This window comes from Thermobia domestica, chromosome 7, assembly GCF_964235325.1.
Source record: "Thermobia domestica chromosome 7, izTheDome1.hap1.1, whole genome shotgun sequence".
Lineage (NCBI taxonomy): Eukaryota > Metazoa > Arthropoda > Insecta > Zygentoma > Lepismatidae > Thermobia > Thermobia domestica.
The window spans coordinates 62,893,227-62,911,513 of NC_137460.1; the positions used below are offsets into that span (position 1 = coordinate 62,893,227).

General features: G+C 35.8%; 1 protein-coding gene across 1 annotated transcript in view; it reads left to right on the top strand.

Annotated features, from left to right (window-relative positions):
• The window catches only part of PpV (Protein phosphatase V), a 52,385-nt gene that overhangs the window by 23,079 nt on the left and 11,019 nt on the right, over positions 1–18,287 (top strand). Inside the window, exons 5-6 of the mRNA XM_081764787.1 lie at positions 898–1,003; positions 8,719–8,880. Of these exons, the coding sequence (XP_081620913.1) occupies positions 898–1,003; positions 8,719–8,880 (268 nt within the window). The remainder of the gene's footprint in view (positions 1–897; positions 1,004–8,718; positions 8,881–18,287) is intronic.

Genomic DNA, 18,287 nt, shown 5'->3' on the forward strand with positions numbered 1-18,287 from the left:
CGAACAGTGTTCAAATGAACAAAAGTGCTGCTAAATGAAAAGAAGAAAAGAAAAACAAAAGCAAAAGTATAAGATGAAATATGTAACAATAAATGAGTTTATGGTAAACAACATCGTGTCCGTAGAGCTCCTCCGTGGCTAAGCGGTTAGCGTATGCGCCTTTGGCGTGGGAGGCCCGGGTTCGATTCCCGGCGGGAGCTCATGTGGTTCCGATTCCACGTTAATCAGTAGGTCCACGTCTCATATAGCCTCGCTGCTGAACGGCACGTTAAAATCAAAATCAATTCAACTCAACATCGTGTCCGTACGTTTCTCGGGGTTCTCTTGTTTCCTCACATATTCTCATTCTACCAATTCTGACATAAGTATTTACTTTCATCAACCATTCGTCTCCTTTACCCTATAGAGCATAATCGTGACGTCAAGTTAAAAAAAAATCATTTTAAAACTTTATTTAAAGTTCCATGTTTTGAAGCAAAATGTAGTAAACCGAAACACTATACTCATAAAGATGTTTTCCGTTAAAATATGCCTTTGTTAGTGTATACTTGCACGTGTTCAGTCGTGGGAAATATATAAATGAGAAGTTTACATAGAAACTATTCCACAAAACAATGAAGTTCAAAAAGGAAGAAAAAAAGTATTAGCACATAGTGCTGTTTACGTTATTGTAAACCTTTAGTTGCCAGAGAAAAATTGTTTATAATATTTTGTGACAAATCGAAATACTTTTAGCATTCGTAAAAATAATTGCTTGAGTTTCGTTAAGTACTTTGCTTCATGTAATGATGTCCCAGTATTTTAAAATACAAATTGCATTAAAACTATAATGTATATATACGAAGAAATCATTATTGCATATTTATTGTAATTTTTATTGTTATTTGTAATTTTAAGCTCATAGATGAACAAGTGCTCTGCGTTCATGGTGGCCTTTCTCCTGATATTACAACTCTTGATCAGATACGTGTTATAGAAAGGAATCAAGAAATACCACATAAAGGTATGTGAAATTGTTCCTTTTAACTGAACAGATGTTAATTTTATTTATCTTTCCCAGATTTTGATGACTACGCGGCTTTTTTTTTTTTTTTAATACGTAATATTGGTGTTATGTGTAAGGTAATGTATGTAATCCATTGGATTAGTGATTTTCAATTTTTTGATGCTTGCAGGCCGGCAAAAGACTGAGAAAAGTTGAGGACTGGCAAAGTAGAAAGTACCATACCTTATTTAAATGTTTAATTCTGGTATTTATTTTTAAAATAATGAATTTAAATATTACAAATTTTGTTCACAACTGCATTTTACTTTTGGGTTTGAAATTTTACAGCCACATAATTAAGTTATTTTCTCTGAAAAGTTATTTTTATGGTGCGACATTTGCTGCAGTTTACTTGCTAAAAATTTTGTTCATTCGTGGACCCTATGTTGAAACTGTAAGACGTACGGCTGCTTTAAATTCTTTTCCGTTCCTGCCTTTTGCCTTAATTGCAGACAGCAGAGGAAATTGTTTCACATAAATACATAGTTGAAAAGTCAGTGTTAAAGCTTGTGTACTCAAATTGGGATATTCTTCACTCACAGATAACCAAGACTGATTTACTAACTTCTTTTTGAATCTAGAGTGATAGTTACATCAGAAGAAAGTTCAGATAAATTTTCCTTTTCCTGAAGAATATGTCTGGCAATTTCTATCTTCCGGGAAAGGATCAGGTGTCTCAGTAATACTTTGACTCATGTTGCATTCTCCAGTAGAAGCCGATTTAGCCAATTCTCAGATAGCTGTTGACAGACCACAGTTTACCACAACTTCCCCATTCTAAGGTGAAATATGGTGCCGGAAGGGTCATGGTGTGGGTTGAAATTTGGGAAAGTGGTTGTCACAGTAATCTTTTTTTGCAATGGGTACACCGATGCTGATATTGCAAATACATCGAGACAATTGCTGAATATACTCGTATCTCTAATCTTTGAAACGGGCACACTATTATGGGACGTAGCAGAATTCATGGTTGAGTGATCGTGGTATCGGACAAAGCAGACCACCCGCTAATGCGGTCCGACAAAATAATTTCGTGGACTACTGATTGATCTAACTGCATTGGATTGATTTAACATCTTATGATGACTTGTAATGGAACTGTATGAGAATAACGGAAGAAGTATAGTTGTATTATGGGTAAATAAAGTAGCCATGCTTATGACTTTGACAATGACGTGGTTCCCAGCCTTTTACTGACGATACACTTTGCTGAACTTTCACGACACCACGATACACTTATTCAATTATTTTAAAGTAAATAATAATATAAATTATAATAGTATAAAAATATAAATGTCTGTGTAGTAGTGACCCTAAGTTTCCATATAGAATTTAGCCCCTTACGGGCATTGACTATACAGTCTGTCTCAAAATTGATTAACTTGGTACGAAACGCGTTCAAGTTCGAATTCCTCTTTTATCATTATTATTATTATTATTATTATTATTATTATTATTATTATTATTATTATTATTATTATTATTATTATTATTATTATTCTTTTTTCTTTCGATTTTCTTCCTTCCTTCCTTCCTTCCTACCTACCAACTTTTCTTTTTTTCTTTCTTTCTTTCACCAACTACTTACCCCAGGAAGTTAAAACTTGTCACTTCTCAACGTGGTCTCCTTTCAGACGTATACATTTTTCGTAACGTCGACGCCATGATTACATGGGCACTAAGAATGCTTTTTTAGGGGTGTTTTTTAACTATTAGAAAATCCCGTACACTAGAAAATGAATATCCATGGAGAGTGTCCTTCATTGTCGGTAGGTTTGGTAAGTAGAGAGCATAAGACATCACTTCGACGTTGTTGTTACGAAGAAATTCGTGAGATAGGAGTGCCAATGAGAAGGAACATTGTCGTGATGGAAAACCATATGAGCAACCTACTTGGATTGTTTTGCTTGCAGGGGCCGCGGTGGCTCAGTGGTAGAGCGTTCACCTCTGGTGCTAGGGGTTCCGGGTTCGATCCCAGCCTCCGCCAAGTGAACTTTGTGGTGGACAAACACCGTGTGCGTGGGTTTTCTCGGGATTCTCCCGTTTCCTCCCACTTTCTTCATTCCACCATTTCATCCATTAATCATCATCACCGTCTCCTTTAGTCTAACCGGCATAACCGTGGGACGTAAAACTCAAAGATTTTATTTTTATGTTTTGCTTGCAATGCTGGAATGAGCTATCTTGAAGACATGTTCGTAAGATGCAGCCGTCACTGTAGTATCCTCTGGAGCATAGTAAGCGAGAATATCTTCACTGTCTCAAAATATGGTCACCACACCACTCCACTATGGAATTCTACGTCAACTACTACTTTAGGGAGTTCAAGGCAGTATGGGCTTTTTTCTACAACTTTCTTGGAGATCAGCATTTTCGAGTTCAACTAGAATCTATTTTCTCTGAGCGCTTCTTGCAAGAAACTTGCGTTCCATAGGACTGTGTCTTAAGTGTGACTCCCTTTACAGGTGCAGTGAATGGTGCTGTGGCACAGATGCTAGCTCCATTCATGGAATGCGGTCTCTGATCTTGTTGCCACTAATTACAGTTCACTCCGAACAGGCTTTTTTTTTTTTTTTTTTTTCATAAGTCAACGGCCACTGAATTTACTTTCTCCATCGACAAGACTAACTTAGTCCATTTTGTCGCTTACGTCACTACACTTATCATCTAAATCTGTATCTAGGCCATTGTTGACAACATTCGATTTCTAGGCCTTCAGTTTGATCACCAACTGCCTGGGCAGTTCGTTTACGAGAGCTCAAATATCGCTGCTGAAAGTGTTCACATTTCTTGGGGTTCTGATCGCATTGTTCTACGACTGGATCGATACCTAATCGCTTGAGATTGGACTATGGATACATTGTCATGAATCCACCAGGTTTACCATGATACGCCAACGGAACACTATCCATCATCTTGGCATATATTAAGCGGCGAATGAACCATTTTTAACTCTTTGTCGTCATCATCTGATGCTGCATTGGGAACTGGAGAACGTTGTCAACATTATCAGGCGCGACCCAATGCTACCAAGCATTTTTGGAATTAATGTTCTGCAGCTCTTGGATGACCTTCCTGTCGAAGTTTCTTCTTTATGTCAGTTAGATTTTTTACTCACATCCCCATGCGAAATACTTCATCCAGCTATTGTTTTCAATCTGACACAATATATGAAACTCAGCACCAGCCCTCACGAATTACAACAAAAGTTTTGCTCTCTCTCTCTCTCTCTCTCTCTCTCTCTCTCTCTCTCTCTCTCTCTCTCTCTCTCTCTCTCTCTCTCTTGCACCATTTTCAAGATTTTACTCTTTTTCACTGACGCTTCTTACACGTACTTATGATTTTAAATTATACGTATTTTCTTCAGTGTTCACTGCTAAGCTGGTTACAATTTTACAGACTTTACGCTATGTCTCTGTACGTCATATGCGAAATCTTAATCTGTTGTGATACTCAGCGTTCTCTGAGTAGCTTCCTTGATGTGCAAAGTACACTTTCTTCGTCCAGCAAATCCTCCTATCATGTCATAGATTATATTAGCCCAGAGATGCGAGGTATGACTCCTGGGTTCAAGTCACGTTGGTTGGTAATGAAGAGGCAAACCGTGCAGCAAACGTTGCTGCCCATGAAGGAAGAGAGCCCCGTCTCCCAATACCCAGAACGGATCTTCGTTCACTATTCACTGCCCAGTTTCATGATTGCTTGGAGTTTGACTGAGACCACGCTGTCAATAATTATATGTACTCAAATCTGCACTTGGTGTTCATATCGCCAGTTCAAGATCTCGACAGAAGGAATGAATGCTAAGTCGACTTTGCATTGGAAATTCACACTTAACACATGGATTTCTACTTCGTGTCTACGACCAATATCGAGTGCGTCCTATTTAGCTAGACAAAGTAGTTAGAAACGCTTGTGGATTGTCCTAGTCATGCTCAGCTTCGAGCTGACTTGCCTTGCCAGCAGATATACAAACACGTCTCGCAGAGGACCATCAAACAAGCTCTTTAGCTTTTATGCTTCTTCGTCACCTCTATGTCCTACCTAGTGTTTATACTTATTTCCTCCTATGTATTTGTCGCCTGTCTATTGTCACTAAGTGTGTCCTTCATTTCTAGTTCCAGTAACTTTTTTTTTTTTTTTTTTTTTTTTTTAATTTTTAATCTTTCGTACTAACTCGGTCCTTTCTTTACCCTTGCTGCATAGCCCCGGCGAAAGAAGATTAATATACCAATGTGTTGGCAATTTTACCCTTATGCTTTCGTCAGTGTGTTTGCATGTTTTCTGTATACTGTTGCCTTTCATGGCAGACGCGTTACTGAATTTTACACATTGATGCATGCAAAAAGACCTTTGCAGTATAACGCACCTAATCTCTTACTCTAACAATGCCTGTAGGAACTACGAGTGCTATACAGCGGTGCCTTCTACGTCATAAATTCGTAGTGCCCGCGTATTTTAAGATTAACTACATGTGCTCAGTATCTAGAAAAAATAGACCTTAAAACTTGAACAAACCTCTTATAAAGGGCCTCTTGGTAGAAATAAAATATGTCGTATATAGTCCTTCTGGACAGACCTATAGATCTTCTATATGGTATAAAATTTATTTTTAAATACTAAAGTTTCACGACGTATTCTATGAGACTGCGTTACACACCGTTTGGGAAATCCTGATTTATACGGTAGAAATAATAGTGAAAACTATTGTATTTGCCAACCAGAAATATACTTCAGACTATTGTCTGTGAAGTGTCTAGAAGAGTCAGGCCAGTTTTAGGAATGACAATCAAAAGTGTGCTCAAATTTCAGAGGATAATGCCCTAAATTAAGCAACATCCCTTTTCGGAAAAAAAAAAAAATGTTTTGAGCATGACTACTGTGTAATATTCGCGTTTGCTATAAACTTCAGCTTAAGATAACGAAATTCTATTTTAGTACATTTATTATGTAGTGTTTACTAAAATCAAATAAATAATTAAAATTTGACGGTTGCCCGTACGTTACGTTAAATTTAGAGCGCTACTGAGTAAAGTAACATATAAGTTTTCAGTGAATTATCAATAGAAATTTTATATAAATAAAAATGAATGTAACGATGTTTGACCTTTAATTCCTAAACCACTACACCAAATTTGATGATTTGTGGTACATGCGTGGTCCTGACCTAACTTAGGTTTCTAGCACATTTTCGTCAAGGGGAAAAAGGGATAAGGAGAGTTATATGTAAAAATAATCGAAAACAATGATATTAGTGTTCAGTCATAGTTTTCGTAGTCGCTAAGATGAATTGTGATAATCAAGATGTCGTTTAGGTCCAAATGAAATAAATGTTTATTATAATGTCCTGTGATTTTCTACCCTTTAGACCAAGGATGCAAATAACCACTCGCCCGGGCGAGTGGTTCATCAGTGCGGGCGAGTCACTATTATTTATTTCAAACTGTAAAGACTGCGATGTGGGCTAATAGTTTTTTTTTTTTTTTTGGGGGGGGGGGGCTAGTAAAATTTTGTTGCTTATTTGCATCCCTGCTTTAGACTAAAGGAGACGGATCACTAATGTAACTGAATGATTGTGAAATGATGTGGTCCGGGAATTGAATCCGGGACGACTTGCACCGAAGGCACAAAGGAGGGCGGTTAAGTCCTATGGTTATAGGGGCTGAAGGGAGTGTGTGACATGAAAATATCGAAAACTATCAAGTGTCGAATCCATAGTTTTTCGGGTTGCTGAGATAATTAGTGACACCTTCGTTACCGTTTAAGTTTAAATTCATCTTCCATCGGTATAATGCTAGGGATGGGGATCATAATCGAAAACTACTGATATTTGTGTCCAATCCATAGTTTTCTGGGTCGTTGGAATGAATAGTGATATTCCGATGCCGTTTAAGTCCAAGTTTTTCCTCGGGAAAAATGAGTTGACATAAAAGTGATCGAAAACGATCGATATTAGTGTCTAGTCGATAGTTTTCGGGGTCCTTATATGAATAGTGACACTCTAGATGTCATTTAATATTTAGATTCATCCCCATGCACATTCGTATCCCAAGGGGTTCAAATACTCTCCTAAACTGTTCTCCCCGTGCGAAGAATGGTTATTTCAGCTAATTGTGAAATCAGAAATAGTTGCTCTTGATATTGTTTACAAACGTACAGACATCACTTTACTGCTTTATCGGACAATTTCTTTGGATTGTTATGAATGAAATAGTGCACGGTCATTCATCGTAATAAAGATAATCCAAGTTCTCACTTCCGTTAACTGCTGATACGTCTTCTACTTGTTCTCTCCTGTTTACTCTCAAACTTCCGTAGACACCCTCCTGAGGTTCCCAAGCCACCTTGCCGAGATAACGGGCTTATCTTTGTCATTTTTACTTAAGAGCATAAAGAATGCTTTACACAGATTGAATCATAAAACTGATTGATTAAATTAATGTAGTTCCCTAACTTTTTATTTCATGCTTTTGTGGTCGGTTTAGTCTCTTCTAACTTTTTAAAAATTGGTCTTCTTTTAATTGTTAAAAATATTTATTTTATTTATTTGAGGGAGTTAAAAGAGACGTAAATACCCGCACCATCTGGTGCCCGTCGAGGTAGGACGACCATACATACCGTTTTGACCGGGACAGTTCTGTTTTAGAGACGTTTCCCGGTCGTCCCGTCAGTAGATGAAAAAAAAAAAGTATTTGTCCCGTTTTTGCAAGTGAAAGAAGTAAATAACAAACTCAGTACCTTTAGTCCTTGTGAAGGTATTAATAATTAATAATAACAAAGAGGCAAGAATTGAACTGAAATTTCGCATTAAACATGATATCTAGTTCGCACTACTGCTCGAAAGGTTTTAGCAGTTCCTGTTTTTGAACAAACTTCAACGTGTTTTTCCTTTTTCATAAGTATCGAATTACTTGACCACGCTCTGTAACAAAGACAGAGGAAGGGGAGCTCTGACATAAGGGCTTTGATAAGAACGAAGGTAGGCCTAAAAGTCCTATAGGTTTTTTCTGAGAAATTCTTTCTGGCATTCTTCAGTTCAAGAGTCAGCTTCCCACCCAATGTAATGTTAATGATTCGAGCAAAGGCAAAAGAGAAATGAAGTCAGCAATATCGTACTATATATTTTATAGCTTGTATATATTATATTACAATATAAATCTATTAAGTATTGCTAAGGTAAACAGGAACTAATTTACACACTAACCTGTTCCTCATTTCTCACAATTTTTAAAAAGGAGGAACCTGTCCCGTTTTCAGTTGAAAATTTTATGGTCACCCTACGTCGAGGGTACCAGAGTTCTCAACTAAAACATTTCAATATAAGTGGGAAAAATAACACGATAAACTACATGTGCGGACATAAAGACTGAACTGATTAAGCAGCATAGAATCCTACAAATAAGAAAGGAGTGCGTTCACTTTCATTGAGATTTTTCATAAACCATGTCCCTTTTTAAGAAGTGGACTTGACTGACTTGAACTGAAACACCGAACTCGAACAATTAATAGAAGCGTCGTACAGATTGCACTAGTTAGAAATGATCGCAAAAAATCTTTATGTATAATAGAGTAAAGATGTCATCAGTAGAGTGAAATTGTATAACATAATATTTCTTGTGATGTGTGTAATAACTATTGGTTTAAATTTTTAACAATTGTATTTTTCTGTCTAGGAGCATTTTGTGATTTGGTATGGTCTGACCCCGAAGACGTTGAAACGTGGGCCGTGAGTCCTCGAGGTGCAGGTTGGTTATTTGGGGCTAAAGTTACCCATGAATTTATGCATCTAAATAGCTTGAAGTTGATATGTCGAGCTCATCAATTAGTTCATGAAGGTAATATTGCTTTTATTATTTTTTTAGTGAATATAAAACAAATAGTATTCGATTAGATATACAGGGTAAGTCAGAAATCATTTTACATAAGGAGTTACGGGTCACAGTCAATATCAATCATATATATAGCATAATGAGGAGGAGCAGCGTCCTATTGAAGCATTAGAAAAACCTCCACCATAAGAATACCGTCCATGATTCTATCCCATTCCTACATTTTCAAAGGATCTGTCCAATCTTCAATGAATATTTCAGTCACTAGAATACTTTCAGTTTTATTTGTTAAGTTCCTTTCCCACTAACGTAAAATAACACCTGACATGGAGCAACCAGTTGATGCAAAGTCCAGGTTCTCATTGATGTGGTCGCTTGCTCACTCACAGAATTGTACACAACATTTGGATATTACAAGTATACTAATCCTTACGTAGAATACGATATACACTCGATTGGCTTACACTATATCTCGTCGACAAACGTCGGATGCTGTTCCTTAGACTCTTGTATGCACCAGCTAACATAGTGTTGATGTCTCTTCATCTGTGACAGTCTTCGGTCTCCCACTGCACGGTTTGATGCGGACACTGTCAGTTTTCTTAAATTGCAATACCAGTGTTGTCTCTGCAATGTGTGTGAACAACGCCCTGTTCCTGTCTTCAGTTAAATTCTTCTGTTGAACCTCGGTAACTGCGATTGTCAGCTAGGAGAATCCATCGTCTTACATCAGAATATTCCATCATTCACCCAGCAGTACACAGGGATATGAAACAAGGAAAGGAAAATTCATATGTAATCTGACTTGATTTTTTGATTCGCCCTGTATTGATTTTTAGTCAGTTTTTAGGTTGCTATTAAATCGTCACAGTAGTTTTAAATCAGAAGATTTCCTATATGCTAATGACATCTAGTAGCGTCAGGCAGACAAACGATAGCGCAGATAACGATATCTAATAGCGCGACTGTTTACTATTAAGAATTAGCGTAACGCTCTGAGACTTTGCCTTTTATAAATAGGATTATGTTTCAATCCAGCAGGCTGAGTCACGTGTATGTGAACAAAATGTGAACAGGAAATTAACAAAAAATTGGCTACTTACCAATGAATCCTTGGAAAGTTTAAACACTTTTTTGACGTTTCGAAACTCTCAGCTGGTTTCTTCCTCAGTGACAAGGTGAAAAGGATTAAAGCGGAAAGGAGATAAAAGGAGTAAAACAAGGAATACATACCACTAAATAAAAGTAACGTACAAAATGGATCCTGAATTGAGCAGAGCAGAGTGAAAAAGGAATGAACTGAATCAAAGAGAACGCGATGTCTATGTTACGTCACTGTTGCCAGTATCAAGATTCAGTGCAGGTTTGTATTTATGAATAAAGAACGATTCTTTAATTTTCCGTCCTTTTTTTGTTTTTGCTGAACCTATTACCTTAACCTGTTTTATATTGTGTGAATGTTGTTTTAAATGAAGCGCCAAACCCGACATGCCTTCTTCTTGGTCTTTTCTGATTGTTTAACTTGTTTTTAACACGCGTGTTAATATTGCGTTTCGTTTGGCCAATATATGAGAAATCACATTCGCATTGGACGTGGTAAATACCTGAATTATTTAATGGATCAACAAAATAGCTTTTAAATCCAGAGAGATGTTTTTGTAAACTTTTGGGGGGAATACTTGATGCAGGTATGTTATGCTTTGCAAATATATGTTGATTTTTTTTTTTTATTTATTTATTTATAGTTGTGGAAAATAAGGAATTCCAATCCAAGTTTTTGACTCTTTGGAAGTTACTATTTTGGGGACTTGCAACGATCTACGTGTTTGATTAAACCATTTTTGTAAAATACCTAGCTTATAACCGTTTTCTTGTCCTATTTTATATATAAAAAAAAAAACTGTATTTCTTCATTAAGATCTTTCTGACGGTCACAAATTAATAATGCTCTGCGAAAGAAGTTCTTCCAAATATTGGCCTTGTACAGTGGTGGATGAGCTGACTGTTGATGTATGTAAATAGTGCCTGCATTAGGTTTTCGATATACTTTTGTTATAAATTTATTATGTGATCGGGTAATCAATAAGTCAAAAAATGAAAGACAGTTATCAGATTCACGTTCAAGGGTGAACTTCAGCCTAGGATGCTGATTGTTGATTTGTTCCAATATTTGTGCAACTGTATTTTCGTCACGAACAAGTAATAAAATGTCATCAGCATAACGGTAATATCTAATATATTTAAATTTATCCTGCTGTAAAATGGAAGTTTCAGTCTGATTTAAAACAATATTGGACAATATTCGGGATAATGTGTTACCCATGGCTAAGCCATCATTCTGAGAGAAGTAATGATCTTCAAATTGGAATATATTGGTTGTTAAACAAACCTCAAGTAATTGTAATAAAAAATTGGTTTCATATGTAGATGCGTCATTTTGTAATAACCAGGATCTAGTACTATTAATAGTGAATTCCAGTGGTATGGACGGATACATATCAACAACGTCTATGGAAGCAAGTAAAATGGTATTGGCATTTACAAATGATGATAATTGTTGTTTAACGTCCACACTGTTTTTCACAACATATTTGAAACCACTATTGTAACTATTAAGTTTTTTATATAACCATGTAGATAGTAAATAAAGCTGGATGATTAAAACCTGATACGATCGGGTGAAGGGGAATGTCGGGCTTGTGCACCTTCGGAAGACCATAAATAATGGGAAGACTAGATGTATGTATTTTAATATCTTTTTCAATGTCAGTTAAAAGTGGAGAAGAATCAATTGTCGACTGTACCGTCTTAATAACCTGTGTTGATATGTATCCGTTCATACCACTGGAACTTACTATTAATAGAACTCGATCCTGGTTATTACAAAATGGTGCACCTACATATGAAACCAGGTTTTTATTACAATTACTTGAGGTTTGTTTAACAACCAATATATTCCAATTTGAAGATCATTACTTCTCTCAGAATGATGGCTTAGCCATGGGTAACACATTATCCCGAATATTGTCCAATATTGTTTTAAATCAGATTGAAACTTCCATTTTACAGCAGAGCTCTTCCGTGGCTAAGCGGTTAGCGTACGCGCCTTTGGCGTGGGAGACCCGGGTTCGATTCCCGGCGGGAGCTCATGTGGTTCGGATTCCACGTTAATCAGTAGGTCCACGTCTCATATAGCCTCGCTGCTGAAACGGACGCTAAATTATAATCAACTCAACTCCATTTTACAGCACGATAAATTTAAATATATTAGATATTACCGTTATGCTGATGACATTTTTTACTTGTTCGTGACGAAAATACAGTTGCACAAATATTTGAACAATTCAACAATCAGCATCCTAGGCTGAAGTTCACCCTTGAACGTGAATCTGGTAACTGTCTTTCATTTTTAGACTTATTGATTACCCGATCACATAATAAGTTTATAACAAAAGTATATCGAAAACCTAATGCAGGCACTACTTACATCAACAGTCGGCTCATCCACCACTGTACAAGGCCAATATTTGGAAAAAACTTCTTTCGCATTAATTTGTGAACGTAAAAAAGATCTTAATGAAGAAATACAGTTTTTTTTTATATATAAAATAGGACAAGAAAACGGTTATAAGCTAGGTATTTTACAAAAATGGTTTAATCAAACACGTAGATCGTTGCAAGTCCCCAAAATAGTAACTTCCAAAGAGTCAAAAACTTGGATTGGAATTCCTTATTTTCCACAACTATAAATAAATAAATAAAAAAAAAAAAATCAACATATATTTGCAAAGCATAACATACCTGCATCAAGTATTCCCCCCAAAAGTTTACAAAAACATCTCACTGGATTTAAAAGCTATTTTATTGATCCATTAAATAATTCAGATATTTACCACGTCCAATGCAAATGTGATTCCTCATATATTGGCCAAACGAAACGCAATATTAACACGCGTGTTAAAAACATGTTAGACAATCAAAAAAGTACCAAGAAGAAGTCCTGTCGGGTTTGGTGCTTCATTTGAAACAACATTCACACAATATAAAACAGGTTAAGGTAACAGGTTCAACAAAAACAAAAAAAGAACGGAAAATTAAAGAATAGTCCGTTACTCATAAATACAAACCTGCATTGAACCTTGATACTGGCAACATTGATCGAACATGGGTACCTACCTTTTATGCATACTTTGAATCTGGCAACAGTGACGTAACATAGACATCGCGTTCTCTTTGATTCAGTTCATTCCTTTTTCATTCTGTTCGGCTCAATTCAGGATCCATTTTGTACGTTACTTTTATTTAGTGGTATGTATTCCTTGTTTTACTCCTTTTATCTCCTTTCCGCTTTAATCCTTTTCACCTTGTCACTGAGGAAGAAACCAGCTGAGAGTTCCGAAACGTCAAAAAAGTGTTTAAACTTTCCAAGGAAGGTTTCATTGGTAAGTAGCCAATTTTTTGTTAATTTGGACTATCCCCCCCATGCGCCCATGTAATTATAGTGAACAGGAAATATTTTTGAAAAGCCCTGGTACTAACCTGTTGGATTCAACGAGACTGATCTTGTTTCTTGACAATTGCCCTGCACTTTTGTTGTAATAAGATGTCTTCGCGACACAGGGAGCGCCTGTTTACAAGCTTTCCATAAGCCTTAGAATGTAGCAACGCGATCTGAGGGAATTGTTCTCTTTAGTAGACCAGAAATCCATGGGACTCACATCTTAACCCAGGGATTGCCTTCGGTTCATGGTAAAATTTTATTATAAACTTTGAGACATATGATGAGGCGTTGTATGTGTCGAGTTCAATGTTTTGTGTAGAAAAAACTGTCTTAAATAGAATTTTAAAAGATAATGAAGCCGAAATCATACTAGGAATATATCCTTTTTGGTTTCCCAGGGCACATTATAGATGAGTGTTACTTTATCCCAGCCTTGTATCTAACTTGTTAAAAAATAATGATTAAATTTATCAGTTAATTTTTAATTTATATTTTTTTTTTCTTTCTTTAAACTATGTGAAATTAATATTCTGCAAGTACTGTTCTGTCAAAACCTTCACGATTTGTAGTTTCCTTACAGAAGTGTAGTAATGCAGGCCCTTTTTCCAAACTGTCCTCAATTTGTGTTGAAGTCTAGGGCATGAACTCATGTACTTTGTAACGGCTTATTGGAGATTATTATATGTACAGTCCGCAGCAAAAAACCTGCAACATGAGCATGTAAGTTTATTGTGAAACTACGCCTAACAGCGCAGGGAATCAACATAACGTCCAAGTGGCTCGAATCACGCCAGGAGAAACCTCGGTGTCCTCCCCTGCACATTTGTTTTGTAACAAAAGACTTCGTCGTATGACAATAAACTTACATGCTCCTGTTGCAGTTTTTTGCTGCTGACTGTACCACCTGGTGAGACTTTAATCTAAAAACTGAGTTTCTCGTAGAACTGCCAGTCACAAAAATAAATTAAATAAACATACAATTTTCATTTATATTTTTTCCTCAGTTTTATAATATTTTTATTTTATTTTTATTTATCTTCAGTTTTGTTTGAAAACAATAGCTTTCCATAATTATTCATTAACTTTTCAGTGCCCTTAATTTTATCCATTACATGTTACATTAACTTCCAGAACTCAAGACAATTCTTAACATGTTATTGCATAATAGTGAGAATTGCCAGCTAATTTTAATTTTAATCTGTTCCTTTTGAAATTAATATTAACCTGTTAATTTTTTCATTAACTTTTCTAACGTTGGTTAATTTTATCAAAATATACCACATTATAACTGTGTTGAAGAATAGGACAGAATATTTAGAGTGGAAGTGTGCAGGGATGTATCCTTGCAAAACTGGTTCACTTTTGGAACCATTATACGTACTCACAATACAGTCTCGTTAGTGCTGTAGTACTCCGAGCCTGTAGTTACAAGTCAGCCCTTCAAACTGTCCGACTTGGTCGATTCTGCGAGAAGTGACGGGTTTGGAATTTGGTTACATATACATCATAAATTTTCTGTATAAGACTACAATGATATTTCATATGTTTTTATTATTATTTATTTTTTTTTTATTTACTCACTTTCCATTGGCCCCAACGAGGTAATGCTCACAATAAGGGGCAGTACAATACTATTTATGTACACTCATATCCAAAATTATTGTTGCGTGTCTATAAATATGGTTTTGTAGGAATATAATTTGATAACGAATTCGTCCGGTATTTCTTATAATGTTAGTTATGTATATAATCGCCAAAGACATGTGCGTGGCAATACTTGTCACACACTAAAAAGAGAGAAATAAAATAAAAAGAAAAAATAATAATAACAATACTAGAAACGATAACAGAAATACTTGTCACACGCTGAAAAGAGAGAAATAAAATAAAGAGAAAAAATAATAAAACAATACTAGAAACGATAACAGAAATAAAGTATAATTGATACAGTGTGTTTCAAAACAACACCGACAACGTTTGGGAGGTAATTCCTGACACCAAGATAAGACAAAAAGTATAGACTAACCTGAGTGTACAAATTCTTCCTTTCGGAGTTATGGGCTGCCGAAAACATGAAAAAATTAACTTTAAAGGTCCATAGTTCCAGGACTGTGGGACCTACCGTAGTCGGGTCAAGACTTCACTTAGGAACTAGTATGCGCCCTATCCAAATACCCAAGCTTCAGAATCCGAAGGTACTCACGCAACAATTTTTATAGAGGGAGTTTGGTTACGGACATGTAATTTGAAGTACTCACCAACTGCCTCCATAAAAATGGTTGTGGAAGTACTGTAGAATTCTGAAACGTCGATATTTGGATAGGACACGTACTAGTTGCTAAGTGAAATATTGATCCGACTACGGTAGGTCTCATAGTTTTAGAGCTATAGACCTTTATTTTTTATTATTTTTTTTTCGGGAGCCTATAACTCCGAAAGGAAGCATTTGTGCACCCAGGTTCAGGGGCGGCTCTAGGATATTTATGCCCTAGACGAAAAACATATCTGCACCCCCATAATCTCCTGCTTCCCCAAACCAAAGTGAAACGTTGACACCCCTGACATTTTCACATCATCACATTGTTACCATTTGTTTAAGCAATAAATAAAATAAAACTTACCCCCAATGCCTCTGTATGGTATTAGAAATGAGTATAATCCAATTACACAGCCACACACACACACAAAAAAAAAAAAAAAAGTTCTGTGCACCGGATCCCAGGGTATAGATTCGATGTATTTTGTTACGCAGAATCCAAATTTCGAACTCCAAAGATAATCGACCCTGTCTTTTTTTTTGGGGGGGGGGGGCGATAAACCAACGAATTTTGGTACGTAATACAGCACATACGTTTTTTGCCCATAAAACCAAATTGACGTGGTCGACCGTGTTGGGGTTTCGAAATTTGGATTCTGTGTAACAAAATACATCGAATCTATACCCTGAGGTACGCCGCACAGATTTTTTTTTATTTTTAATTTTTTTTTTTTTTAAATTATTTTATATATGACTGTGTTACGTGTCCTTCGTATCTAAAATCGCTAAAGTTTTTTGCCCATAATAAAATTGACACAATCGATCGTCCTGGGGTTTCGAAATTTGGATTCTCTGTAACAAACTACACCGAATCCATACTTTGGGGTCCAGGCACAGAACTTTTATTTTTTGTATGTGGCTGTGTTAAAACATTTTAATTGCTGTGATATTTGGAATGAAGTTTTCTAATATAACCACAGGGCGACAGGAAATTAAAGTTTTATTGTAGTTTAAACCATGTCGATGTCCATTGTAAATATAAAACAAAAGATGGTTGTAATTCTTTCTAAAAAATATTTAATAGAAAACGTAATTAGTGACTGCAATGTGTCCAAAAATTTAATTTTTCCCTGTTTAAGGAAATCAAACGTTAAGAGCTATACTGTAAACAGCTTTGTATTTTGAACGATTTATACATTAATAACTAGTCTAAACTAGTAATACAAAGTTTACGTTTACATATAATTTTTTTGATTGGAGTAGCTTTATCTACATTCAACAAATATCACAGAAAAATAAGTTATATTTGCATCAGTGTAAAAACAACATGTACCTGATGTTGGGATAGTACATTTAGTACATTTTAATACTTACATAAGTCTCTCACTCACTGTGAGATAAATTGAGCAACATTATTTAGAACCTTAACGGTACTTCCCTTGCTTTCATACTTGCAAATTCTTTCACTAGGACTGTCGGGTCTATTTTTATTTCATTTATTTATTTCAACAGAGAATCAGATACAGCATAACGAGTGCCATTTACATTTACACAGGGAAACATAATAAACTTATATTAACAATTAAAAAAATAAAAATAATAAAAAAGACAAAGCAAAGATGAAGTTTCTTAATTCATTTTTAGTTATTATGAATTAAATTGTGTAATTATTCTGTAAAAAGCTGATTAACCTAAAAATGTCCACGTCAGTGGTTATCTGATTATATAAATTTGTGCTCTGTGAAAGAAGGCCTTTTGAATAATAGACAGTCTAGGGCGGGAAAGGTGGAAGAGGTGGGTAATTGGCACTACACGGGAAGGAATGTGAAGGGATAATTCTTGAAGTAGGGCTTCCAGTTCTGCGAGCATCCGGAGTCTGGATATTCAGATAATGTAGATCTTCTTTAGTCATAGAATGAACAGTGGAAACACGGCACCGTACTGCGGCCAGATACATGTTCCCCCACTTTTATATAAGTGAGCAGTAATCGATCTTTGGTGAGCCCACTTTTCATTAACTTCCTCTTCCTAAATGTGTAGGGCGCTGGCGGACGTACATTTTGGCTAATGTTGATAAACTGCACGTGAAAATAATGCCTGCCATTCCGCCCTAGGCAGCCGCCTAGATAGATATGGACGAGCCGGCCCTACCCAGGTTGGTCTATACTTTTTGTCTTATCTTGGTGTCAGGAATCACTTCCCAAACGTTGTCGGTGTTGTTTTGAAACATCCTGTACAAGAAAAGGAAAGACATAGTCATTACTAAATATCCATCAATGCACGAAGCAAACAGATACACAAATACAGAAAAACTAATTGAAATACAGAATAATTAGCTACTTAATGTAGATAAGTAGGAAAAATATGAATAGAATATTTTACATATACACAGAAAACTCTCAAAACAATAATATATGTTTAGTATACTATGTAAGATATTGAATTTGAAAATATACAGGATATTTCCATATACACAGAAAATACACGAAACAATAATAGAAATTTATAATATTGCATAAGATATTAACAGGAAAAAGTATATGAAATACATGAACAGGAACATTTATGCATTATATATGTAATTTACATTAAGAACAAAATTTAGTAAAGTATCATATAGCGTGAGTTACTCACAATCAGCTTTATACTGCTCCC